At 39.2% G+C, this 27048-nt stretch overlaps 2 protein-coding genes across 2 annotated transcripts in view; one reads left to right on the forward strand and one right to left on the reverse strand.

The window, feature by feature from the left end:
* Positions 1 to 9753, reverse strand: part of LOC594520 (long-chain-fatty-acid--CoA ligase 5) — a 34377-nt gene extending 24624 nt beyond the window's left edge. The window contains exons 1-5 of the mRNA XM_030979642.1: positions 9532 to 9753; positions 4015 to 4244; positions 3418 to 3535; positions 1270 to 1337; positions 719 to 814 (exon numbers count right to left, since the gene is read on the reverse strand). Coding sequence (XP_030835502.1) covers positions 719 to 814; positions 1270 to 1337; positions 3418 to 3535; positions 4015 to 4188 — 456 coding nt within the window. The 5' untranslated portion in view covers positions 4189 to 4244; positions 9532 to 9753. The remainder of the gene's footprint in view (positions 1 to 718; positions 815 to 1269; positions 1338 to 3417; positions 3536 to 4014; positions 4245 to 9531) is intronic.
* Positions 9754 to 14510: 4757 nt separating this feature from the next.
* On the forward strand, positions 14511 to 26864 carry LOC576894 (guanine nucleotide-binding protein subunit beta-2-like 1). Its single transcript, XM_030979644.1, has 7 exons — positions 14511 to 14745; positions 18222 to 18393; positions 19060 to 19207; positions 21918 to 22013; positions 23087 to 23197; positions 24385 to 24525; positions 25996 to 26864. The coding sequence occupies exons 1-7, from the start codon at positions 14628 to 14630 to the stop codon at positions 26164 to 26166; spliced, it is 957 nt and encodes a 318-aa protein (XP_030835504.1). The 5' UTR covers positions 14511 to 14627; the 3' UTR covers positions 26167 to 26864.
* The last annotated feature ends 184 nt before the right edge of the window (positions 26865 to 27048 follow it).

The following is a 27048-nucleotide window of genomic DNA, read 5'->3' on the forward strand; positions in this document are numbered from 1 at the left end:
GGCCGGCGCGATTTTCAAATTTTCGGGAGCAAATATTTTAAAACCCCCCCCTTGAAAAAATCCTGCGTACGCCCCTGCTCGGATCTAATTGCTTTCCCAGTCGTCTTGGGAAACCGGCAGCCTACTTTTCTCTCGTGATGCTTGGAAATATTGATATTGTAAATGTACTTCATTAAAAAAATTCTTATTCTGCCGATGACTTTTGCAAAGTCCTTCGACATTAACAAATACATGTATGTTATATGAAAGACCGCGTAGTCCAAAACTTTTCATCAATAAAAGAAACCCGTGCAAGCGTTTAAGATACACATGTACTGCAAAGATTAAGGACCCTCAACTCTCGTTGTTTTTAATGAGATTGTTAATTTTTCTTCAAAATCAAGGGCTATGGGCGATTGATATATAATCAGCAACTTCATTATCATCGTCGCCTCCGTCATTACAAACGTGATCGTAACCATCATCACCACCATTGTCATAACCATCACCAGTATTGTTACCATTATCATCATCACAATCACCGGCATTATCACCACCATCATTACAAGTATCGCCATCGCCATCATCCTCCTTTTATCATTGTCAAAGCTAGCATTCACCATCATCATTATCATCCTCATCATAATCAGCATTATCGTCTTCTCCACCACCACACCTACCACCACCACCACCACCACCACCACCACCACTACTACCACTACCAATGATAATTCCTTACCTCTGGTCTATTTTGAGAGAAGATACCAACGCACGATCCTGGTTGGTTCCCGTGGGCCATCAGTCCCGATCCCAGCAGTCGAGCTTTCTCTTCCGCCTACAAGTAACGACGAAGTAAGTAAGTAACAGTAATTTTGGACTAGATCAAAAGTAATATTCTTTCAAACATATTACATCATGTGCTTGATAAAGGAAAGTGAAAGGGAATAAACTGTTGCCGTTGAGTAAATTCAAATACACTTTAATAACCACCAAAAACCTTCATTAGACGAGAGTTCACATTTATGAACGATCTTATTTCTTCTTCTCTCTTTCTGTTTTGCCCCAATCTCTTTCTCTTTCTCTTAAAAAAATTAATTGTTTGTATTACTATAATTGTTTTAATAGCGGTGTTCGAGGGGTCGTTTACACGAACCGTGTTAAGCAATTCACATATCCCGACGTAAAATGACTTACTGATTTTTCTTTTTTATTCATTCCATTTATTCATTTCCGACGGGGTTATAGAGATAATATGTTGATTCATTTGACAAGACACTTCAATACTTGTACCTGTGAATACGACATCCATTCGTAGGATCTATTGGGACCGGTGCGAGCTCCCAGAAAGTTGCCATCATCTAAAACATTTATAAATGAGAACAATTGATACCATCATTGCATAATAAATGAATTATTGGCGGATGCGGGGGAAGTAAGAGGTCCCACAGGGGGCAAGTAACCCCGGTTGAGGGGTGCTTTACTAGATATTTTGGGCAAATATTTGCCCCACCCTTGTAAAATAACACCAAGTGTTAATGAGAAGTTAGCAGTTGTCCGGATTGGATTTGATAGTCTGGGAGTAGTGGTCATGATAAATTCCTTAACATGTATATCACTTACCGTTATGGGTAAAGGTATATGAGGACTTCCCAAACTAGACCCCAAAAAAAGTTTTTAGACAGTAGAAACACGTTTTGAGACAGTGTAGACGAAAGTGTTGAGACAGTATCTTCTTTTACCGTCTGAGCTTTCTTGGATTGGGGGGGGGGGGGGGGCGATTCGATTATTAAGATCATACAGATGGGTCATCTTTCCATATTATGAGACAAAAAATACCTATTTCATAGATATTATATCATGGACAAAGTCGTACGCCAGAAAACAAAGGTTAAAGACATCATGGAGAAAGTCAGAGAATCAAAGTGGAGATGGGCTGGGCATGTAGCAAGACTTCAGGACAATAGATGGACAAATCGTTTAACACAATGGCAACCAAGGGTGGGAAAGAGAAGAAGAGGAAGGCAGAAGAGAAGATGGAGAGATGACCTAACATCATACATGGGAACGGCCGCTTGGACTAGGACAGCTAGAGACAGAAGAGAATGGAAATTTCATGAGGAGGGCTTTGTCCAACGTCTGGATGAACTATAGCCTGATAGATAGATAGATAGATAGATTTCATGGACAAACTTTTAACATGGGACGAAAATTATGACGAGTATAAAATATATCGAGAAATCGTTCATGAATATAAGTAGACACAGCAATCTCTCTCAAAATGACATCAGGCATCGATTAACAATTTATTATTTTGTTCTATTACTATGGAAAATACTGGTCCTTTAATTGCCGAAATAATATTATACAGCTGTAAAAAGCATTTTTAAACACACGGAAAATCCACATAGCATGCAATACCAAACACAACCATGTAAATGTATTCGCTTCTTCTTTGTGTCTAGACCGGGTGAATGATGAAAAGATGATGACGTCAAATGTTTGCAAACTATTGAATTTCATATTTATATTTAGAGCAGAGCGTAGTACACATGCAAACAAACGGCGAACTTTTTTTTCGGATCTGACCGCCATTCATATACGCACCCGGTTATACCAGGTACATAGAAATGAATTTGGAAAGTTCACAACTGGCACTGCAGGTTTACGACACTTGGATTGTTTGCGCTGCATACACGTCTGCAGAATTTCAAACAAACCAGAAGATAATTCAGATAACTGACGAGGTTTTATCCCTTTAGTACAGATATACTCTGATTGATCACATTTTTCCTATCAGGAACTTGACAAGAAAAGAGGAGAGATAATACTAGTCAAATAGAAATTAAGAGCAACAGCGCAAACAGAAAAGAAAAGAGGAATATCTGTAGATTAGCAAAAAGTAGGGCAAGTTAGAGCTATTTTGTCGCATAAGTCACAGACCACATCTAAGATTATAGTATATCTGACCAATGTATGAAGTTTAGCCTTACTATAATTATTAAAACAAAATGCCGATGATAGTCGCATGGTGATGATTATGATGTTGATGGTGCTGCTGACAAATATTTTTTATTTATCTGACCGCACATGAAGTGAAAAGTGTCAGTTTCAGTTTCAGCTTATTATTTCATATTTCACATACTGTACATTTGCAATGATTTTGTTGGCTTCTTGGAAAATATCAGTGGCATTGCATGGGTCCAAACATGGGAGGGGGGGGCAGGTCTCATGAAGTTGATGGAAATGTGACTTATCGATTGGGAGGAGTGTATGTGTCTTTTCTTCCCCATCCCTTTCCTTTTCTTCCCTTTTCTCCATTGATGTTCGTTTCTCCCCTTTTTTGCCATTCGATCGGGGCGGGTGCCTCCCTTGTACCCCCTCTTGGCTACGCCACTGCCTGCTAGGCTGTATACCATTTGCACTCTTATGTTGACTTACTTGATACTTTCTGTCCTCTCTTGAACGCCTCATACACTGTGGAGACCTCACTGAAGAACTGGCTTGGTTTGTAGCATGCCTCGTTCATGTAAGAAGCTACACGAATTTTCTCAGGTCCCTGTTAAAAAAAAGAAAAAGATGAAAGATGAAATAATTATAGTGTATTATAACGGGGCTTGGAATGAGGGGAGACCACATCGGGAAAAGAGGGAGAGGGAGAGGAAGAGAGAGAGAGAGAGAGGGAGAGAGAAAAAGAGAGAGAGAGATAGAGAGAGTGAGAGAAAGATTTTTAAAAACAGGGCGCTTCGATTAACCTAATTTTTAATCTTCTTCAAATTACATTGTGCACACAACGAGATAACAAAATCAAGTGGACACAAGTAATGATAGACAGGCCTACTGTCAAGGTGACTGACAGACTACTAACCAAGTCGGCATTAATCCTCATTACAAAGTCCCTCGGAGAGGACTTAAAGCTATTGGTCCAATAGTTGCTTACTTATTAGCATACACATGGTTTCTTAGCAGTCAGGTAAAAACAAACCATCAAAGCACTGTTAAAGATATCGTCATCATTGCGGGAAATTTGTAACTTACCGGCAACACAATAGACTGCTGCGTGAGATCCACGGTATTTCCTTCCGGTCTGGTCTTGAACGCGGTTACGCCGCTAGAAGCAGCCCGACGCGGTAAGTGTTTCAAGGCGGTTGGAACCGCGGCATGCTTACCGCTGTGGCGTAGGGCATACAGAAGGATAGGAGATCGAGACATGACGTCGAAAAGCTCCCCAGCTTCAATACCTCGGATGGTAAAGTTGGTTAAAAGTCCTGTGTGCAAACAATGAATAAAAGATGATATCTGTGTTTATCACGTTTATACGATATTTTAATAATTATTTTAATTCATTTATTTTAATTCTTTTGCTTGTTTTAATGCACAAACTTTCAGAAAATTCTAAAAATTGAGACAAGCAACCATTCATCAATTGTAAGCCCGATGAATAAATAAAAGAAATAGAAAAGAAAGACACGGTAATAATATTACAGGCGCATCAAGTGAAATTATTCAGTCTCATCGGGTTCCTCTTTGGTTTTAAAAAAAGGCAGAAGACATTATCGAGAAAAGAGGAAAATAAAAAAGAAGTGATCGAAAATTTGAAATAATGAAAGTGTCTCTTTAATTTCACAAAAGGAGGAAATGTGTCATAATGATTTAGTTGTGCCCTGGCTTGAGGCATACTCCGAGAATGTCTTAAGATGTCTGTATCCCAACAAGCACATCCTCTCAAGTTCTACCCTCCCTCTCTAGAGCTCTACTCTCCCCCTCTTTCTTCCCCCTCTCTCTCCACCCACCCCCTCTCATTCGCTTTGTATTTTTTGTTATCGCCATTTTGTCCGTTTGCCATTCCCATCGAAAAGCCCTCACAACACTCTTTGCTCTGTCACTAACTACACGTCTTCGAATCATCATAATAATGCTCATCGAATATTTTCCATTCCCTCTTTTCGTAACCCCTTACCCTCAATGTTTCCTCTTTATTGGGGGGGGGGGGGGTCGTGGCGACTTCTCTAACATTCCTTAGTACATCGATGCTCAATGTTCGCTATTTAAATTGATGGAAGAACGTGGAATTAGAAATAAATTATGATTTTCGAAATACCGAAAGGTTTGTTGAGAGTTACTAGTAATAAACGCCTTACACTCGGTAATCAATACGCGTAGTCTGGCCTTATATTTACTCAAAGAAGATATTAACCATACATTCCTATACTTGACAGATTAAAGCATCGTCGCAGATTATGGTTTAAAATATGCACAATAACCCCGCAAAGAAGCCTAAACTTTTGCCTGAAAGTCATTTCAAGGTTAATTTAGATGAGCGGAAGACATAACGATAGCGTTCTGGAGCGTAAATTGAATTTCCTTATCTTCTCCTCGATCTAAAAATATTGGACGTCGGTTTATTGGCAGAATTTGCAGTTCACAAGTCGGTCAAAGAGTTTACAAACACATTAAAAAAATGTTTGATCTCTGGAATGGTCAATAAAACATGAACAGCTTGAACTGAATTAACATTGTATAGTAGAAGTAAAAGGGGAAAAGAATGCACTTTACGGTGCGAGCTCAGTTGTTTTGACGTGAATTCGTGAGTTCTCAAATTTTGTTTTTGACATTCTACTTTAGGTTTTATCAATTAAAAAAAAAAAACAAGCTAGGACGTTTTTTTGTTGGGGGGGGGGGAGGGGTGGGGTTAACTAAATGTAGGAATGAAAAGGGTCATCAATTCAATTTGGGGATTTGCAGACAGGTTATGCAAAACACAAGTTCGCCGACAGCAAACTTTCAGAAGGGGGGGGGGGGGGTCACACATCCCCACAACCCCTATGTTCTAGCGACGCCGCTGAGGTCAACGTTGAATACGTATACACTGTAGGCGTAAACGAAGAAAAGAATCAATGAATGTCATCACTCGATCACCACATTGATTATCATTCGACCTACATTTGCGAAAGAAGCTGTCTACCTATTTGACATTTAATATCTCCCTCTTTACATACCTCCTTGCCCCCCCCCCATATCTCTCTCTCTCTCTATCACTCTATTTTTTTTAATCTTCCTATCAGTATCTATCTTTCTAATTCTATCCATCTACTTATCTAAAATACATATTTGTCTTTCCATCCAATAAAAAAATTAGGTCACACTCGTGTTAAAAATATACATTTATCATGTTTTCTGTTTCACATATTGATTTCCTTCTACAAACTGAGATAACAGATGATATTGATATGTTATTCTGTAGCGCATATTATCACGAAGATTATATCATCTCTTCCAAAGAAATTTGAATATTAGTAGCCAAGTGCCTTCAAGGAATTAATTTTTTAACAGTTATCAACTTACTGCATCTGGGGGGTGTTTCACAAAGATCCTGAGTTGAACTTATCTCTAAGTTGGACCTAACAATTATGGAAAGCCATTAGCATCCCTGAAATTTTTTTATAAAAGTTATTTTAAAGGCATAAAATGTTAATTCAAATCATTCATATTTTCTATTATCATGGGTGATTTCATATTCTTGATGTGGAATTTATGAAAAATCTGATACGATCGAATTTTGGCTTTTGAATATATTTCCTTATAAGGCTACAAATGGCTCTCCATAAAGTCCAACTTAGAGTTAAGTTCGACTTATAATCTTTGTGGAACACCCCCAAGGGGGACTAGGTCGTGTGTGGCAAATGCATCTTAATGTCAAAGGTGGTTACTGATGCGGCAAGGATTTGAACCCCGCACACTTTTCCACTAGACCACACTTAACACCTCTACATGTCTTGAGAACAAACTTTTGCGTCTACTTTGAGTTAGAACATGGTTAGAAGGACATACAATGTCAAGGGTTCCATTGTGTGAAGATAATGCACATTATTACAAATAAATATTGCGTAAAGTTCATGGAAGGGTTCATCATCAAAAATGTTATTGAATTAGAGACTAAAGGCCCAGGGCACTACACGATCCAACTGCGATCCGATTTCGGAAGAATGACACCAGCATTTTATATGAACATTCAAATATGTAAAATCTTAATGATAGATGATCTTGTTTTCCTTTACTTCATATCGTTCTTCAAAGTGCCCTTCAGCATCCATTCCCCCCTAATCGACGAGCAAATGACGAGTGGTAATAACTGCGAAGTGCTCCGTCCACTGTTTTTATTTTTGGTTCGTCTCCTCATGTTATTGTTATCTGAGCTTTTATGAAAGTGACATTGAACAGCACGATGTGCTTACAGCATAAAACCTGGACTTATTTATTATATTAGCGTAAATGGCGGGTTCATTTTGCGAGAGAGTGCAGCGACTGACAGAGAAGACGTTTGGCTTTGGAGTACTAAAGAATATACGCTTTAAAGTGCTTCTCTGTAATTAACAAGATAATTTGTAGGGGACGATCCCCTTTGATTTTTTGTGTGGATATATACATGCCCCCCTTCCAATCGCCGCCCTTCCATGCTACCTACTGCGCATACATTTTGCTCATCCTATCCGCCCTTAGTATGTTGTTTTTCATTTTATTCCACACTAAAATTATAAAGATATTACACTTTTATGCATGCACCCCTGTCCTTTGTAGAATATTTTCCGACTCACTTTTTCTTTGTTGTTTGCCTTGTTGAAAATGAGAGTGTTTACCTTTCACGTGATTACGAATTTGCGTGCTTTCGTTCCTTATACCTTATAAGAGGAGGTCAGCTTTTTGTAAGGTTTATATAACTTTCTAATGACTCTGTAGATTAGAATCCGGACTGCAGATCCGGGGCGTAAAGGGAGGAAAAGACAGAAAAAAACAGAGAAAGGAAAACGGTGTATAATATGAAAGGTGAGAGGAAGAGGGACAGGAAGAGGGACAGGGAGAGGGAGAAAAAGAGGGAGAGAGAGAGAGAGAGGGGGGGGGGGGGGTAAGAGTGATAGTGAGAGGAAGCGGGAAAGGGAAAGGGAGATGAAGGAGGTGGGGGGGGGGGTGAAAGGAAGATAGAGAGGGCCAGCTGAGATGGGCAGAGAAGGTGGGAGAGATAGACGGGAGTGTGAGGAAACAAAAATAGGGTCGATATAACCCCCCCCCCTCCAGAAAAAAAAAGGATGATTATTAAATAAGATATTGCAAGTCTTAGAAAATGTTTATGTTTCAGTAGATGATGTTTCGGTAGTATATGCTAAGTCAAGCTGTTTTGAATTCCAGAGATACAATTAAATGACAAGAGGCTCCTTTCCTCCAATCCAAATGATGGAACTGATACGATGAATTCATCAGTTTATCATCAATAAACAACATCAACAATATTTTCTTGAATATTTTGTTTCTCAATCATAATTGTGTGCACTGTCGCAACCAGAAAAATCATGCTTATGTACAAGCTATAAACTCATCATTAGGGAGATCACTTGCAATGTGTCCCATACGACAATGCATTATGCCTCTTTTACATTTATTTCTTCCTTAACGTTAAAATAACGTAATCGGACCATATAATAACGACAGTGGTCACCGGTAGTGGTACCAGAAATAGAGATTATATTTATGGTCAATGGTCGTGTCGATCAAGAGATATTTTAGGGATGAAACTGAAAGTCATATGTCTTTCAGGACACATTGCACAGAATCTCAAACTATTACAGGACCTCTGATGTTACGTATTGTGTACAAGTAAAGTAAAGAGAGATTGCATGTGGAGAGAAGGGGGGGGGGGGGGCTCATGGATTTCGTATAGCTCTACACGCGTGACATCCTTTTTTTAAAAGCCTGTATTCAAATCATTCTGATTGTATCAGGAATGGCTTTAAATTGCTCGTGATGGTCATCAAATAGACCATTCAACATGTTTAATTGACCAGTGGATACACATCATCAAGCAAAATACCCTCTATAAACTATGCCACGGTCATTTGAAATGAAGGACACACAACGAAAACAGACAACTTGGCTTCACAGGCAGTCGACCTCTAGCTATCTGCACTGCACGAGCTAGCTGTACACAAAAAGCGTCCTGAAGATCACCTTCAAGTTCAGTCGGCGGACGTACGTACGTGAAGCCGATTTGAATGCATCGTTTTTATGTTCGAGATGAGAATCAATATCGATGCAAATTGCAATGCATACATTATGGCGTATATGAAAACAGCAACATTAATATACTATACTCAACGTTGTAAATCAGACTCTAGTTGATAATCTCTCTCAGTTACACAAGCACACTATTTTTCACTCTGTCTCTTCTTACACTACACTAAAATCTCAAAGTAAAAGTAAAACAGCGAAGTCTACTCTGGACTCGTTCGTCTCTACTAGACTCTCTCTCTAGTAACATTAATTCACAATTGCATTTTCGACTAGACGGTAGACCCATAAGCCTAAAATCTTGTAGTTATACGTCGGATTACGGGTAAAATTTTCTTTGTGAGATTCCATACGACATTAAAAAGAAATCAACAGCAGGATTTTAAGACATACCGGCCTCTAATACTCTAGAGGAATCTGGTGGTGGACTGGTATTTGTTCTTAAAATTAAAACTACAAATTTCACTCTCGCACAAACTGAATTGATACACTCACCTTGTTTCTGTTTGGATGGAAGCCTTAATCACTAAGACGTGCCTTGCTTGAGGTATGGGTGACGTAGACTGCACTGTTAATCGAGTGTCGTAAACTTGAAAAATTCAAGAGCAACTATAATGTTGAGAACTGATGGCCATTTATAAACATGTGTGACCTCGACCACAAATCTGAAAACGTAAATAAACACGATATACAGGCGAGCTTTAACGCGCGCGTTACACGTGTCTACGTGTGTACATCGTGTACGTGTATTGTGTATCGACCGAGCCTCCGCCAAGCCTCTTTGTTTAGTCTAAGATTTCAGACCATTTTATGCTTGATGAAGCCATTTGCTTATGGGCATTTTCCACCGGCGGGGGGGGGGGGGGGGGGGGGGGGGGCACAGGGCACTGTTATCTCTTGGCCGAGTGTTAACTTTCCAATTTTACAGTTTTTGAAGGCGACCGATAATACATCAGTATAAGAATTTATAGCTCTTCAAGTTAATTTAAGACTCAATGCTAGTACAACAAAACTCGGTGCCATACTGACATTATTTTTTCAAAGGTTACTTTCCGGGGATGATTGCCCAGGGGATAATTGTCCTGTTATTTACATTCCTGTTTATCTTTATACATGTACCATTAGTATATTTTGATTGTCTATTATGTGATAGAAATACGACCATATACGAATTTAGTAGATCGTTGATTGTTTTTTTACCATTATATAAAGGTAATACAAAGTTTTGGTATGCGGTCATGAATTTGGTTCAAATGAACATATTGGAATATCCTAAAATATTCAGTGATCAGTGTCGCGGTCGAAATCGACTCTAAAGTTATGAAATTCTAAATAATAAACACTTTATGATGAATAGCTCCCTCTCAAGGTCAAGATTTTAATTAATATATAAAACAATGTTTTTTGACTAAAATCGACCGATTAGCTATTCTCGTTCGGAAAGTATATACCACAACTACATACTCTGAGATTTTCATGGTCGCAGCTACCATTGTACGGCCGTAGGAGCTGTTTGAAATTTATCAAAATTTACCGGGAGCACCGGTAAATCTTTATATTCAATTTTTCTCGAAAGCGAAAGTGTTTTAGGGGCTAAAATTACTGGTGTTTTTAATACATCCACAGGGGCATCCAAATATATTAGAATTGTAAAGAATCACTATCCACCCATATTTCAAAATTTCCCAAAACTTTGTAATACCTTTAATCTCGATGTAATTAAGTATTGTAAAAGGCATTGTTTATTCCCATGCTCACCGTCTCCCACGAGTTTGGAATAGGAATAGGGTCGAGCTGTCGGGATCATCTAAATTTGGCTTTTATCATTTCGTATAGTAGCCATAATGGTCTAATAATCATTCAATCACAAATAATAATCATCAAATCAGATTGTTAGAGCTTGTGGATGATAGGCGAAATAGGCATTAGATAAATTGGAAATTAGACCGTCTAGCAATTAGACCAGATAAGCGATAGACCAAACGGGTTGTAGACGAACTAGTTGTAGACCAACGGCAATAAACCGAGTTAAAGATAAACTCCAGTTCTGGTAAAAAAAAGAAAATTAATTCTCACAGAATCAAACGAAACTTACACTGAATGTTAAAGATTACAAATAAATGACATGTGCCAAACAATTTTTGAAGAAATTGTATACTGGCTGAGTAATGAGCATAGAAAGACAAGGAAATCAAGGTAGTACTAGCCCCGACACCATGTGTGTTGTCCCATATATAGCTTTCTGTGTACAATGCTTGTTACTTTACCAAGACTCGGTCAAATTTATTATGATTTTGATGACTCCAGAACCTTGCAGTGCATACCAATACTTACATGCTACTTGATCAACTGTTTCTGATCCTTTCCACACCTTTTCTTTCACAATACAATTGCATTACCAGTACTAAAGTTTATCTTTAATGATAATGTACCTCAAATGCTCCAGTATGTGGCTGCAACGGAGACTATTCGATAATGTAGGGCACTCGTCCAGGGTTCGGAACGGGGAAATGGACATGACGGTCAAATTCTCCCTCTCTTTTAGAGGTCAAGCACAATGCGGGATTCTGATTAGCAGAAATGAAAAATCGTGTATGACAGAATGGAAGATGAGGAAGAGGAAGAAGACGAAGAAGAAGAAATTAAGAAAAAGGAGGAGGAAAGCTATGAAGAGGAAGAGAAGAAGTAGAAGAAGTAGAAGAAAAAGAAAAAGAAGAAGAAGAAGAAGAAGAAAAAGAAGAAGAAGAAGAAGAAGAAGAAGAAGAAAAAAAAGAAGAAGAAGAAGAAGAAAAAAAGAAAGGAAGAAAAAGAAAGGAATAGGAAAAGATTCAAAGAGGAAGACTGACCAAAATAATTAAGAAGACATGAATTTTTTTTAAAGTACAAGACGAAGAAAAAGAAAAAGGACTTGAAGGAATATGGAGAGGTAGGAGAAAAAAAAATAAGAAGAACAACAAGAAGGAGAAGAAGAAGACGAAGAAAGAGAAGGACTCGAGAAGAAGAACAACGGATGAAAGAATAGATAATAAAGACAAGGAAGAAAGAGATGAATGAGATGAGAAGTGAAAGAAGAAGGACATTTACAAAGAAGACCGCAAATAAGAAAAAAAAAGAGAAGCCAACAGACGAAGACAAACAATAAGGAAAAGAACAAAAGAAGGGCAAGATGGAGTAGAAAAGGACAAAGAAGTGGAAGAAAAAGAGGAAGAAGATGAAGACTGGTATGAAGAGGTAAAAAATAAATAAAAACAGAAGAACTCAAAGAAAAAGAAAGATGAACAATACGAGGGACATGAGAAGACGATGAAGTACATGACATAGTAAAGTAAAGAAGAAATCAGTGAAAATAGAGGAATGAAGGAGGAGAGTTAACAAATAAAGAAAGAAAAGAGGCATAGGCCTCCGGATAGGCCTACGTGACTGTGAAGATTGTGCCTCGATCTCTATTTTCATTGTTTCCTGTCGTAGATGGAGCTATTCAACTGCAGTTCACTCAACTAATGAACTTCGGTTTCTTTTCTTTTCTGGGAAGTGGTGCAAGTTTGTATTGGAACTTGTAGATGTGTCTCCAATTCCTAGATACAAGAAATTATTACTCTTACAATAATTATCATCATCCTCACTGTTATATACAAAAGAATTGAATCACATACAAATATATTCTATTCAAAGGAAAGGAGAGTGCAGGATTTAAAATTACCTACACATTTTAATGTCCCTGTATTTTTTTTTTTTTTTTTTTTTTTTTTTTTTTTATCAATGGAGGATTTTATAATATACGCGCATATCGCGGAAATATTGTGAGAGGATGGGAAAGCGTGTTTTTTTTTTGATTATACGGGCGAGAAGACATGAGTCCCTGAACACTGGCGTACTGATGGGGGGGGGGGGGGGGGGGGGGTGATCCCCCAAAAAAATTCAAACGTGGTTTATTTCTAATTCGATACCGGTGATTTACAATTGTTGCTGAAATAACATGATTTTCCTGGATTTTTTTCTCATGTTGGGGAATTTATACTTTTGTATGCGATTGTTGGAAAATTACAAATTCCCGAATCTACAGTCTGGCAAAAAATATGCTTATTTAGAAGCATTCATGTCAGCGCCTGTAGAATGGCGGGGCCGGGGACTCGAGCCCCACCTCACTTTTTGAAAAAGTATGTTGAAGAGAAAAGGAAAGAAAGAGAGAAGGAAAGAATTAGTGACCTGTCAGCTAGTGTCACAAATGAGGTTTAAAAATATGCTCATAATATTATGACCGTAATTAAATGCCTAAAACCCTGAGCTTCCTGGGGTTCTGTCCCTTGGACCAAACCAAGGGTCCTAAGGAGGGCCTCCGGGTGCTCGTCTGACCTTAATTAAATACCTAAAACCCCTGAGCTTCATGGGGCTCAGTCCCCTGGACCCCACGCCAATTAGTAACCTACCAGTGTCACAAACAAGATATATAATGTGGCTATCTGACCATAATGCCTAAAACCCTTGAGCTTTGGGGGGGGGGGGGGGGGCTCCGCAACTTGACCCCCTGCCCGCCGTTGCTAAAGCCCGTGGACCCCACGCCAATTTATGCTCCACTTGCTTCGCTCGCTACGCTCTATACCTGATCGTTAGGGACTTTTAGATTTGCGTGGACTGATACGTGTGACGTCCATTCAAGGCAGTGTATTAAAAGGGCGTCGATCGTAGCAATCCACGTTGTCGTTGTGCAAATCTAAAAGTCCCTAATACTCCACTTTGAAAACGGTCCGCGGGGCCTGCATGTAAGTTGTAACATGTAAGAGTGGTGGTCATAAAGATTTTCTTCTGCCCCAAACGTTTTTGCTCATTACGCCACTGCCCCTGAAAGGTGAGCCCCCTAGAATATTTGCCTCCCAATCCCAAACTGCGCGGCTGAATACCTAATAAAAAGGAATACAGACAAATTACTGTTAAAGACTCGATACTAGGAAACATCTCGTTGGTGAAGTTAAATTCTTGTCATCCTATGAACACTTTTATCGATATCCGCAGTCTTTACCAAGACAGTATGAAAATGCATAAAGAGGTGAAAGGAATTTTTTCCATAACTCCCACCACAAAACTAACAAAAAGCTTACTTTCTGATGAGGGGGGGGGGGGGGGGGGCAAGGCTGTTCCTCGCTCCCTTGTCGTTAAGAGGCACATTGTGTCTTTGTTACTGAAGTTGAAAGTCTAATCTAGCTTGATATATTCCCATCGGACTTTTCTGCCTGCTTCTGAGAAACGAATTAAAAACAATTAAGAATAAGTCTTTTATCGATAAAATGATAAAAAAAACATAAAAACTGCCATTTACAGCTTTTTACGGCAAACATTTGATTTGAAGCCAGTATGTTTAAAATATATTATAATTATATTATATCGTAATTGTAAACTTGTCTTCAACTTCGAGTGATTCGTTTTTTTTCGATTTTCACATTAAAGGTACCATAGCCAATCAGTGGAGGAATTATTTTACGCTAACAAACAGTCAACCTGGCTCGGTCTTTTTTTCCTAAGCCTGCACTGGCAATACGAAAGGCCAAACGGGCCCTTCCTTAAATCCATCCTCATCTGTTAGTAAAACAGCCAAAATGTCGGGAGGTACTGAACAACTGCGTCTTCAAGGTACCCTTAAAGGGCACAGCGACTGGGTTACCCAGATTGCTACAACTCCGATGGTTCCTGACATGATTTTGTCATCGTCCCGAGGTGAGACCCTCTGTAACACACGTAAACTAAATGGCCGATTGCCAGTCTACGTGTAAACTGTGTGTGAGAATGAATGAAAGAATGCGATGCCATATTGAAATATTCTAAATCCACTACTGTTACTGATTCGTAGTCCAGGTCAGATTTATCAAAGTCAACAATGTACTCTATCTATCACATGTACATTCTATTGTCATCGCTCTCTATTCTGATTCTCCCACTTCCGTACTGCCCATTCCAAAGTGACGGTAAACGGGATGGACCTCCGAGTCCTACCCACATTACGTCAATACGTGCAGTGCTAAAAATAGCACAGACTTTTCGCACACATGTAGAAAACAAATGGAAGAAAATAAAGATTAATGTTGAATGCTTACTTTTGAATATGATGCTCCAAAATCAAACTGTTACCAGTAGGGGTGATGGTCCGAGAATAAATGTAGGGTGTCTGATCGCGCACCCGATGTTGTGTGCTAAAATTCTTCCCATAGAGATTACACGCATCCCTATGCAGCCTACGTGCATTGCGCGACCATGCAAAAAAAGTCAATTTTTTTTTTTCAAATCGAGATTCAAACCTTTATCAGTTGTGATCCTGAAGGTGATAATCAATGAATGAGGTGTCATATGAAAGAGCAGGTGAATTCCAATATTTCCAAAGGGGCGTAGCCCCCGAAATTCTAAAAATATCTTGGTCAAAACAGCAATTTAAACATTGTGTCCTGGCTAACTCTGAGGTTTGTCACTTTTGAGATATGACGCCCCGATCGATAAGTAGTCCCAGTCCTAAGGAACAATTCTATGTGATTATATTTTCGCTAGCCCCCAGGGATCACAACTGATAACAGTTTAAAAATACCCTTCTCGCTATTTGGTGGATCAGCTAATTAGGAGGCGTGCGCTCCGCTCAGTCCAAACCATGGTTACATCGCGTAACATCTCCGCGCACGAACGAAACCCCAAATTCAATTACACATTATAGTGACTGAAATTATGGTTGGCAATTCCCTCGATAAACCCGGAAGTGAATACACGTTATAGTCAATGGCAATATCGCGGAGACAACGTGCGTTGTCTCCGCGATATTGCCATTGACTATAACGTGCATTCACTTCCGGGTTTATTGTGCGACGAACGCCAACCATACTAGTCAATCGCACATGTCGCGGAGACAGCGTAGCTCAAGCTGCAAGTCGCGGATTGGCTTAGCAGCATGCGTACGATATGCATACGCTTGCATATCGCGCGATACAGCTGTTTGGCTAAATTTAGCAAAACAACATCACTCTGCGTGGACGTCTTTTTCGTCGATTTTGACTAAAATGATATGAATATACCAGCGTGTTGGAGGGGCTGTAACTTTTGATAGAAACATCGGTGAGACTTGAAATTTGAAATGTATTATTCTGATAACATTTTTTATTCAAATATCAAACAAAAATGGTGAAAAACGATCCCAAATTGAAAATTGAAAAATCGTTCAGACACCCTAATAAATGAGGATATCCTAGCCCTAGGAAATGCGGAGAAATCGCGTCCTAAAAAATAAGGATTTTCTGCATTTTTGCAGACTTTTTTTTCTTTGGTGATCTGTGGGTGTACCGTGTAGGGTTCCTGATCCGCGTGCTGGCATTGGCAATGCGAAAAAAACGGTTTCCGTATAATAAAATACCCCAGTTCACTGTCTTCTTTTGTATGGGTTGTCTGTCTTCCCAAGGATTTATCGCTCACATTCGTAATGTGAAAGTTTCTGTACAAAATCTATGTGAAATGCATCAAGAAAATCATCGCGGAATCCGTTTATCGCATCTCGCAACACGAAAATCGGAAATAAGAATCGTCTGCGAAAATGCAGATGATCCTTATTTTTTTGAGGACGTGATGATGAAGACGATCCTCGGATGATCCTTATTCTTGGACCAGCGCCCCTACTGGTATTGACTATTAAGGTATGGATCAATTTTTTAAGACCGAATTTGTGTAAAGCCAGTTTACAACGAAATTTAGCACGTGGTCATGCGTGTGGCAACCAACAAATGCACATGAAGAATACAAAGCGACCTCTCACTGTGTACAAGGAGAAACAAGTGAGAAGAACGGATCAGTGAAGGATAGAAACAATTCTGACAATGAATAAGAAAGTTAATATGGATTTTAAAAACCATAACTTTTCATGACAATACTTCAAATCTGTGAGTCAAATTGGCAATGTGGTCTCCAATGTCCAAACTTGACACCCTCAGATTTTATCTTCTGTTGAATGCAAGAAACGTCATTTAATTCCATTTTGATCAAAAGATATATTTTCTTCATGCCATTGCCTATCTCCATCATATATCATGGATATAACATACTTTTATGCACCCCCTTATAATATGGGTCTACTTCTTCCATTAAAATTCGGACAAATGGAGATTTTGGGTCATTCTGTTATTCAGTGGTGAATTGTGAGGGAATGACATTACAATTTCTGACCGCATTGCCAATTTGTGATTCCATAGTTTTTATGATTTTGAATGATTCATAACTATATTATTGGTTGTCCGATTTTCCTCAAAGTCATACTTTCCCTGAATTGTTTCTCTAATTTGTCTGCTTCTATTAAAACCAATTTAATATCAGAGTGGACTTCCCATTTAATGCTAATACTAATAGCGATAAAAGTGTGAAAAGGCGCATGTGCAGGAAGTTTGCTAAATTTTGCTAACTCAGTGCTTGCGCCTTAGTATACTCAACTAATCAATCGTTATTGCAAAGTAAGTATCAAATTGGCAATTCCGAAAATATTTTTCTTGTGTCTACCCCATGAATTTGCATCAAACTCTCGTAAGAAGTCATATTTTTTCATGTAAATTAATCACCCAATTTGATTGTATCTAATGTATTGCTGTTAAATTACTAATGATAAATACAGTTATTGACCTTCTGGCTTTCAGCAGTAAATATGGTATTCAATATGTTTTGGAACTTGGAAGAACTTAGGCAGAGAAGGAAAGTTCAAAGTTTAATGCGTAGAAAATTCATTGCTCATTGAGGCGTTCCTAAAGCTACTGTTTCTGTGTAGTCTTGGGGCTGTAATGGGCATAGAAAAATTGGTGTCTGTCTGCATGCTACTACACTGTTTCCTGGGGTCCCCAGGAGTTTAGTGGTAGTAGCGCGTGAAACGCACACCTACATAATTCTCATCAAACAATCCAAGGGTTGAGGGATAGAATATCGGGGTGGGGAGGGGGGGGGGGGGCAATCCTTTGGCAAGTCTTTATCCATATTTTCCACTCTACACCTAGTCCTAAAGGGTACCATTGCTTGTGTAATAATGATTGCAGTGCATCCAGGAAAAATAGCATTGATGGTGAGTGGTGACGAGTCTTCCTTGGGTAAAGAAATTATGATTATTGTACCATTGTGACAAGAACTTTTTAAGTGAATAGTTCAACTTCAATATACATTATTTTTCGTCTGTTTTTCTTTGGCAGACAAGACTGTGATCGTCTGGGACTTGCCACGTAACGAGACCAGCTATGGAACACCCAGGAAAAGTTTGACTGGACACATCCACTTCGTGTCTGATGTTGTCATGTCATCCGATGGTCAGTTTGCCCTGACCGGTTCCTGGGACAAGACCCTGCGATTGTGGGATATCAATACGTAAGTTCACATCCCATCTTTTATTCTGAGCAGGAACCCGTTTCATGAAACAAGTTATCAAAAACAAGGAATGCAAAAAGCATAAAACATATAGAGAATTTTTTAATTTTGGTGATTGGTACCCTTCATGACTTGACTCCTAGAACAGAAATGGTAAACAGGAAATATATATATTCTGTAGAGAGCAAAAGGGGCATTAAATCATACCCTCATTGCCCTTGTGGCTATCAGCAAATAATATGGTATTTAATGTATGTGTGTGGAAGAACAGGCAGAGAAGGAAAGTTCAAAATTTAATATGTAGAGTAATCATTGCTCATTGAGGCGTTCCTAAAGCTACTGCTTCTGTGTAGTCTTGGGGCTGTAATGGGCATAGAGAGATTGGTGTCTGTCTGCATGCTACTACATTGTTTCCTGGGGTCCCCTGGAGTTTAGTGGTAGTAGCGCGTGAAACGAACACCTACATTTAATTCTCGCCATCAACTAACCCCGTGTATATTAGAATGTATGACTAGATAGCACAGATTTATTACAAAGAAACCATCATTGGCAAAGAGATTCTTGCCTAATCCTTAACAACAATCCACAGCTTGAAAGTCATTTCCAGACGAGCTTTTCCTTAGAGATGCACTAAAAACATCTTCCTACCTTTGAATTCCCCTACAGCGGCAAGACTACACGTACGTTTGTCGGTCACAAGAAGGATGTCCTCAGTGTTGCCTTCTCTGCTGACAACCGTCAGATCGTATCTGGCTCAAGGGACCGCACCATCAAGCTCTGGAACACCCTTGGAGTGTGCAAGTACACCATCCAGGTAACTATTTATCAGGGTTTAGGACACTTGCTCCTGCAACAATTGCTCTGTGTCAATTTCATACACCGACTGACTTCTTAACTTCAACCCTAGACCCCTAACTATATCTAACCCTAACCCTAAACCTAACCTAAAACCCTATTGCAACCCCATCCCTAACCCTTACATTGAAAAAATTACACGGGGCTCGGGGCGAAGCAGCCCCAAAATACCCAAAAGAGCCCCGAAAATCAGAAAAGAGCCCTGTAAATTTGCATAGAGTTCAAAGCAAAACAAATTTTAGAATTTTATATTCATGCAGGCAAGCTTGAAAAGTATCCCCCGAAAAATAAATATTAATTTTTCCCTGAACCCTATTCTTATACCCTAATCTTATACAAAAAAAAATTGTGTTCAACAGAGCAATTTTTTGTGTGATTGGTACCCTTAAAGATCCCTCGGACAGAAGTAGAAAATGGGAAATATGTGTGTTCTGCAGAGAGCCAGAGGGGGCATTAAATCATACCCTCATTGCCCTTGTGGCTATCAGCAAATGATATTGTATTTAATGCATGTGTGTGGAAGAACAGGCAAAGTATGAAAAGTTCAAGATTATTGTGTAGAGAAGTCATCGCTCATTGAGGCGTTCCCAAAGCTACTGTTTCTGTGTAGTCGTGGGGCTGTAATGGGCATAGAGAGATTGGTGTCTGTCTGCATGCTACTACATTGTTTCCTGGGGTCAACCAAAAAATTACTTTTTTTTTTACGAGGGCTCTTTTCAGATTTTCCCTTAAAAAATAGCCCCCCTTAATTATTTTGCGGTGGCTATTTTGGAGCTCAGGGGGGCTTTTTTTTTAAAGGTTGTATTTTTTTAAAACGCGGTTTACATAATTAAATTCCAAGCAAAGGCAAATATAGATACAATTGTAGCGTACATATGTCATGTAGAGTATTGCAGACATTCAGATACCCATGATTTATTCACTTTGTGTTAAACGTGTGGCTTTATGATTTACATACATGTAACTAAAACTTGTCAAAAGGAGTGTTTTGTTTAACTGTTCGTTTTTCATATCCTAAGAAAATATCACTGACACGCGGGCTAGGAATTAATTTTTTTATGGGGGCTACTTTTCCCCATTGCCTAAAAAAAAACCAAGGGGCTACTTCCTTAAAGCCATATTGTAAGCTGTAACAATAAGTTGTGTTTTTCCTTAGCCATCATACTACTAGCAACCAAATTGGTAGGTAATATGTTATTTAGTCTTTTTTTCTGTCCCAAATTTAATTGTTATCATGGACAATGCAATCCCATTAAAAAAAAAATGTAGACCAACTCCCTTTAAAATTGTGTTATTTAGACCATTTATAACCATTAAATGTGAGTAAATATTTTTACTGTTGTCCCACATACCGATGTAGGGTCTATTTGTTATGCCGAAACATGCAAAATCAATGCCTTATTATTTTTTTTTATAGACTCTAATTCTTAAGGCCAAGCCAAAGCTAGTTTCATTTCGTAGACAGAAACTGATGTCATCATCACTCATGACAATTGGCCTGGCATCGATCGTATATAAATAATTTAATTTAATTAAACAGTTGTAAGAAAGATTCTGAGGAGTAGGAACATCCTTTATATATTTATTTACGGGGTTTTTTATAACAAAATTCAATTTCTGTGAACGAAACTTGCTTTATACCGATTTTACAGGAAAAAATCCGGCATTGATTTTGCACGTTTCGTTATTACAAATATATCAGTATGTGCAGGGAGGTGAGACAAGCCCTGGTATGTGGGACAACAGTAAAAATATACTCGCATTTAATGGTTTTAACTTATAAATAACACAATTTTAGACGGAATAACATTTTTTTTAATGGGATTGCATTGTCCATGATAAAAATTAGGGCCAGAAAAAAGACTAAATAAACATATTACGTACCAATTTGGTCGCTAGCAGTTGAGCTCTCGTCACTCGCAAATACTTATTTGCTTCATACAAGGAGCGTGCGGGCGCGCGCTGGAGCTGAGTTAGTACGTTTCTGTGTATTGTGAACGTGTGCGAACTGCGTATGCATTCATGCTGTGCACGAAACTACATCGGGGCCGGTGGCCTGTCCGGCCGCCGGGAGCTTATATTAGGCGCAGGCAGGCGGATACCGCTGTAGATCTAGCTACAGTAGGTACGACCGCCGATCCGCTGCAACTCACAAAACTTTTAAAATGTTGATGGAAGTTTCTAGTTTTGGAGTTGGTAGTTGGAACGGAGATTTCACTCAGACACATCAATAAATTGGTTTATTAATTCATAGGGAATATCAATTTATGGCGGGGGCGATTTTTCAAGATATATTGATTTTTTTTCGCCCTCGTCTTGATTTTTACCGTGGCGATTTCAGAGGTTTAGAGGGCGAATCGCCCGTCGCCACCGTGTATTTTTTTCGTTGCCTGGGGTCCCCAGGAGTTTAGTGGTAGTAGCGCGTGAAACGTACACCTACATAATTTTCACTATCAACCAACCTCAGTCCGTAAATTAATGCAAACTGTGTGCAATAAATGATTTATTAATCTTTAATACTGATCGGCAGTTTTTATCACAGCTTTTGTTGACTTCAAAATATTTTAACATACCCACAATGAAGTTGGAGAAAATATCTGGTCAGTTTTAAAGTCCAGCTCATAGAGACCGTTCATTATTTTGTTTATGTTTTGTTTTTGTTTTGACAGGACGACTGCCACTCTGAATGGGTTTCCTGTGTGAGGTTCTCACCTAACGCACAGAACCCTATCATCGTCTCCGGCGGATGGGACAAGGTCGTCAAGGTATGACACTCGTTTTAACTCATTGCCTACCGGAACCAATTGGTCCATGTGTTAAGCCTACAGAAACGAGAGATTTCAGTAGTCATTGGGTTACTGACACATTTTTATTTCATTGTTGTGAAATCAATACAGTTCATACATTTTGAGTGGAGAAAGAATAATACTGCCTGGTTGGTTCTCAAAAGGCATAATGTTAAGTATACTTATCAAACAACAAATAATTTGTGTAAATTTAGAATGTTAAAATCGGCCTGAAATCAACCTGAAAAATATACCAGGTATTCTATGGGTTAACAGGTAAGGATTATCCAGAAAATAAAGGATAAACTAAAACCCTGACTAAAGAACCAAAATCGGACTTTTGTTGTGTGCGGACCCTCGTCTATATGGGTGCTTAGAGTAATTTAGTCATAGTCTCAAGTTGTGTTAAAGTTAAATCAGAGTTTATTTAAACATCTAATATTTCTTGTATAGTATTGTTTGATGCTCATATTTTAAGTATGGTATAGCATTGTGGAATCTGTATCATACAGAGCAAAATATTTTGTTTGTGGTTGGTACCCTTAAAGATTTTACCCCTAGAACAGAAGTGGAAAATATGTATGTTCTGCCGAGAGCCAAGAGTGGCATGAAATCATATCTTTTTTTACAGTTATTGCCCTTCTGGCTAGCAGCATATGATATGGTATTTAATATGAATAGGCAGAGAAGGAAAGTTCAAAGTTTAATGCATAGAGGGAAGAGGGAAAAATTGAAAGTCATTGCTCATTGAGGCGTTCCTAAAGCTACTGTTTCTGTGTAGTCTTGGGGCTGTAATGGGCATAGAAAAATTGGTGTCTGTCTGCATGCTACTACATTGTTTCCTGGGGTCCCCAGGAGTTAAGTGGTAGTAGCGCGTGAAACGCACACCTACATAATTCTCAATGCAAGAATTTATGCAAACTCATTCATCTCATGGGGGTAGGGACTTGATCCCTATACCTTGTGATTTGTAGTCTGGTGGCTTATCCTCTAGACCAGAACACCTCTCTCTCTCTATCTAATCCTCTATCATCCTTGATTTTTTCCTGTAGGTATGGAACCTTACCAACTGCCGTCTGAAGACCAACCATTTCGGACATCATTGCTTCCTGAACTGCGTGACTGTATCACCAGATGGTTCCCTCTGTGCATCAGGTGGCAAGGTAAGAATTTGGGGAGCCCTGGGGCCACTGTTTTGAAACCATCAGAAGTCTATTTTCGTGGACATCCCATAGAAACGTGTTACAATGATATAACGCATGATGCAATGGGATGTTTGAGAGTTAGACTTCGGAGAGTTTTGAGAAACTGGGCCCTGGAATTTGCTATTAGCAGAATGATTCATATCAATTATACTCTTTTTGAGGACCTATGACAATATGCGATCCTTAACATTTTTTAAGAAGTGTTCCAATGGCATTAAATCATATCCTCGTAACAGTTGCTATCAGCAAATGAGATGGATTTTAATGTATTGTGTTTGGAAGAACTGTCAGAGAGGAAAACTTTTAAGCATAGAGTGAAGGAAAGAAGATTGAAGTTATTGCTCATTGAGGCGTTCCTAAAGCTACTGTTTCTGTGTAGTCTTGGGGCTGTAATGGGCATAGAAAGATTGGTGTCTGTCTGCATGCTACTACATTGTTTCCTGGGGTCCCCAGGAGTTACGTGGTAGTGGCGCGTGAAACGCACACCTACATGTACTTACTGCAGATATAGGCTCTTTACATCGGTGGAATCAGTGATGTCTCTGTTATGTAGTGGTGGACAACTTTCCCATTTGTTCCAACACACAAAATGACTAATACTAACAATTTTCAAACATGTATGACTCTGGAGAGTTTCTACTCTTTAGAGAACCTATAATGATATGCTGCCAATAAGATAGTAGTGCCCCAGGGGAGAAGGCACTTGAGAGAAACACAGAAATTAATGACACACTTGTAGGCGACAAACAAGAGAATGATATTATTAAATAAAAAGAGAATTATATGCAACTAAGGCACATCCACCTACCAAAATTGCCAATTTGAGATTCGTTTAGACTTAGTGATCTTATATAATTCAAACATTCACTACCTTCTTATCGGCCTGATTTAATTCAATCTTTTGCCATTCTGAATATAAAATTTTTCTGCTTGAATAAAAATTACTCATTTTTAGGGGTTGGATTGCCCTTTGATAGAATACTTCACTTTTCTGATTGCTGGGTGACAGTTTTAAAATATGGAGGGGGGGGGGGGGGGAGGATGTTAATAGCTCAACCCCTCATCTTTTTGTTTTTGTTTTCATTGGTTTATTTCCACTGCTGTACAAATGAATAACCATTTTTCCTTTGCGGTTTTCTCTACAGGACGGTCTGTCCATGCTGTGGGATTTGAACGAGGGCAAGCATCTATACACCCTGGACAGCCAAGAAGGTATCAATGCCCTCTGCTTCAGCCCCAACAGGTACTGGCTCTGTGCCGCTGCTGGACCCACCATCAAGATCTGGGTAAGTATGTGCGTGTGTGTGTGTGTGTGTGCTAGTAGTGATCCTTGAGAGGGGGCAGTTGTACACCAGAGGAAAAAATTAATATTTATTTTTGGGGGGCTACTTTTCAACCTTGCCTGCATGAAAATATCATTCTAAAATTTGTTTTGCATTGAAATTTTATGCAAATTCAAGGGGGCTTTTTTCTGATTTTCGGGGGCACTTTTAGGCATTTCGGGGGCTATTTCGCCCTGAGCCCCTGTTTATTTTTTCACTGTTGTACACCCCTGTGTGTTGTCTCAGGGTACGTGTCTCTGATGAAGGAGAATGGTCTGAACTGGGAAATGTGGAACCAGTAACTTACACTGGTTTGGATGCCCAAAAGTGGCCTCCAAACATCTGGCTTCTTGATAATGATAAATGAAGATCGTGGAGTCTTGTGTAGGGCTTGTGTCTGGCACATTGCCACTCCATTGTTATCCCCCTGCTTCAGCACCGCTGCTTTTGCAGCCCTTGAACCTTATAAGGAATTAATTCTTGCCAGGTACCCATTTACTTCACCTGGGTGGAGTATGGCACATGTAGATTAATGTCTTCCAAAAGGACATTAGTGCTGCAACAGGGATCTGAATCCTGTACCTTGTGGTTCACAGTCCGGAGACTTATTCATTGGACCACAGCACCTCTAATCCTCTATGTATCTTGATGCATCATAGCAAATATTAGTAAAGCAAAGTTTTGTTGATTTACAAAGATAAACCTAATGAAGACGTGAAGTAGAGAAAGGTGTATGATAAGAGAAGGAAAGAAAACTGAAAGTCATTGCTCATTGAGGCGTTCCTAAAGCTACTGTTTCTGTGTAGTCTTGGGGCTGTAATGGGCATAGAACGATTGGTGTCTGTCTGCATGCTACTACATTGTTTCCTGGGGTCCCCAGGAGTTAAGTGGTAGTAGCGCGTGAAACGTACACCTACATACTTCTCACATTTACACTACAAATTTAGAAAATAGGTGAAATATTTTTTGGTTACTGTATCATCTTTCGCAATAACACTGTTTGACGATGTATTAAAAAACGTAATAACATTAGACAGTATGTCTTGATTACACATCGTAGCATGACCAAGAACATTATCGTGCATTAAATTCTTTGTACATTTATTTGCTGCTTCTTAAGTGTCTTGGATGAAATTTAGTTATATTTCGAGGGGTCAGTGACACAAAGACGTAACTCAATTTTGGCCATTTTGAGAAAAATTGGTTGTGTCACTGAGCACTTAGGCCTTAAGGAGTTACGTATGTTTTACCAGCCATTGACCTCAATGGGGTGTTGGGTGGAGTTAAGTCTTTGTGTTTCCTGGAAAGCCCACATTTTTCTGAACATTTTGATATCAAATACTCAATTTGTCAAAACATAGAGTTACGTCATTGTGTCACTGAACGCTCGACTTGGATGTTTATTTTACTCTTTTTTTTCTGTGCACAATGCAGGATCTGGAGACCAAGTCCACCGTGGACGAGCTACGTCCCGAGGTCGTTGGAAACTCAAACCGCAAGACGGAATGCATAAGCTTGGCCTGGTCAGCTGACGGTCAGACACTCTTCGCTGGATACACCGACAACCTGATCCGCGTCTGGCAGGTCTCCATTGCAAGCTCATAGACAAAGTGTTACAAACTTTTTAAAGATTCCCCCCTTGTAAGACCCTTGGGGCACATTGGGTACATCGTTGGCTGCCTGCAAGAAGGCCGAGAGAGCTACGTGTTTTCAGTGGCAGGAATGGCCTTATTGCAGGCAGCTGACATATGAATCATTCCCTTTCATGCAGTATTAATCATAGGATTAAAGGACTGGATTGTATCAATTGAAAGGGATTGGTGCACAATTACCCGATGTGTCCAGGAGTTTTACAAGAGCATATCTCCACAAGTAAATTATGTTATCATCATCACAAACCTAAGGAAGCTAGACTGCTTATAATCATCACAGTGAAATATAAGATTTTTAGCCATGCCCTGGACGAGGGGGGTCACGTAATTTGCATATTCCCAGTTCACAAGCCCTTGCAACGTATCATGTCCAATATTTTAGCGATCCGCAACATAGAGAATTAATTTATCATGCTATATCGATGATAAAGTTCACATCGAAGGCCAGCTTTCCTAATTTTTTGTGCATTGTGTTGGGCAGAATAACGTTAAAATAACATTTTGAAGCTGAACGTTGGCTATGCCTGCTTGGCTGTTTTTACCGACACATGTTATTTTGAGGCAAATGATGTATAGTGCATTGTACAATTCCGAAAATCTTGTGTCAAAGTCGTCAGAGAAATAAACGAGGAATGATTCCTTGAAAACATACGCTCATAATTGCTGGTTGTTGTCATGTGTATGTTTTGTTCTGGGTGTAGTGAGAAGATGAATTTGTAAATGCTGTTAAACGTGGATGTGGAGTAAAATCTGTTGCCTTTATATTCAATCATAGAAAATATTTTGTGTTAAAATGAGAGTTCGAGGACCCACTGTAGTTCTTTTACCACTGGAG

The sequence above is a fragment of the Strongylocentrotus purpuratus genome, unplaced genomic scaffold, assembly GCF_000002235.5.
Source record: "Strongylocentrotus purpuratus isolate Spur 01 unplaced genomic scaffold, Spur_5.0 spur5_scaffold_10, whole genome shotgun sequence".
Classification (NCBI taxonomy): Eukaryota; Metazoa; Echinodermata; class Echinoidea; order Camarodonta; family Strongylocentrotidae; genus Strongylocentrotus; species Strongylocentrotus purpuratus.

Bases quoted from the DNA above. Each gene is read 5' to 3' on its own strand.
- LOC576894 (XM_030979644.1), top strand. From the start codon at position 14,628: ATGTCGGGAGGTACTGAACAACTGCGTCTTCAAGGTACCCTTAAAGGG. The intron at 14,746-18,221 runs GTGAGACCCTCT...TTTCTTTGGCAG, and splicing joins GATTTTGTCATCGTCCCGAG to ACAAGACTGTGATCGTCTGG. The intron at 19,208-21,917 runs GTAACTATTTAT...TTGTTTTGACAG, and splicing joins TGTGCAAGTACACCATCCAG to GACGACTGCCACTCTGAATG.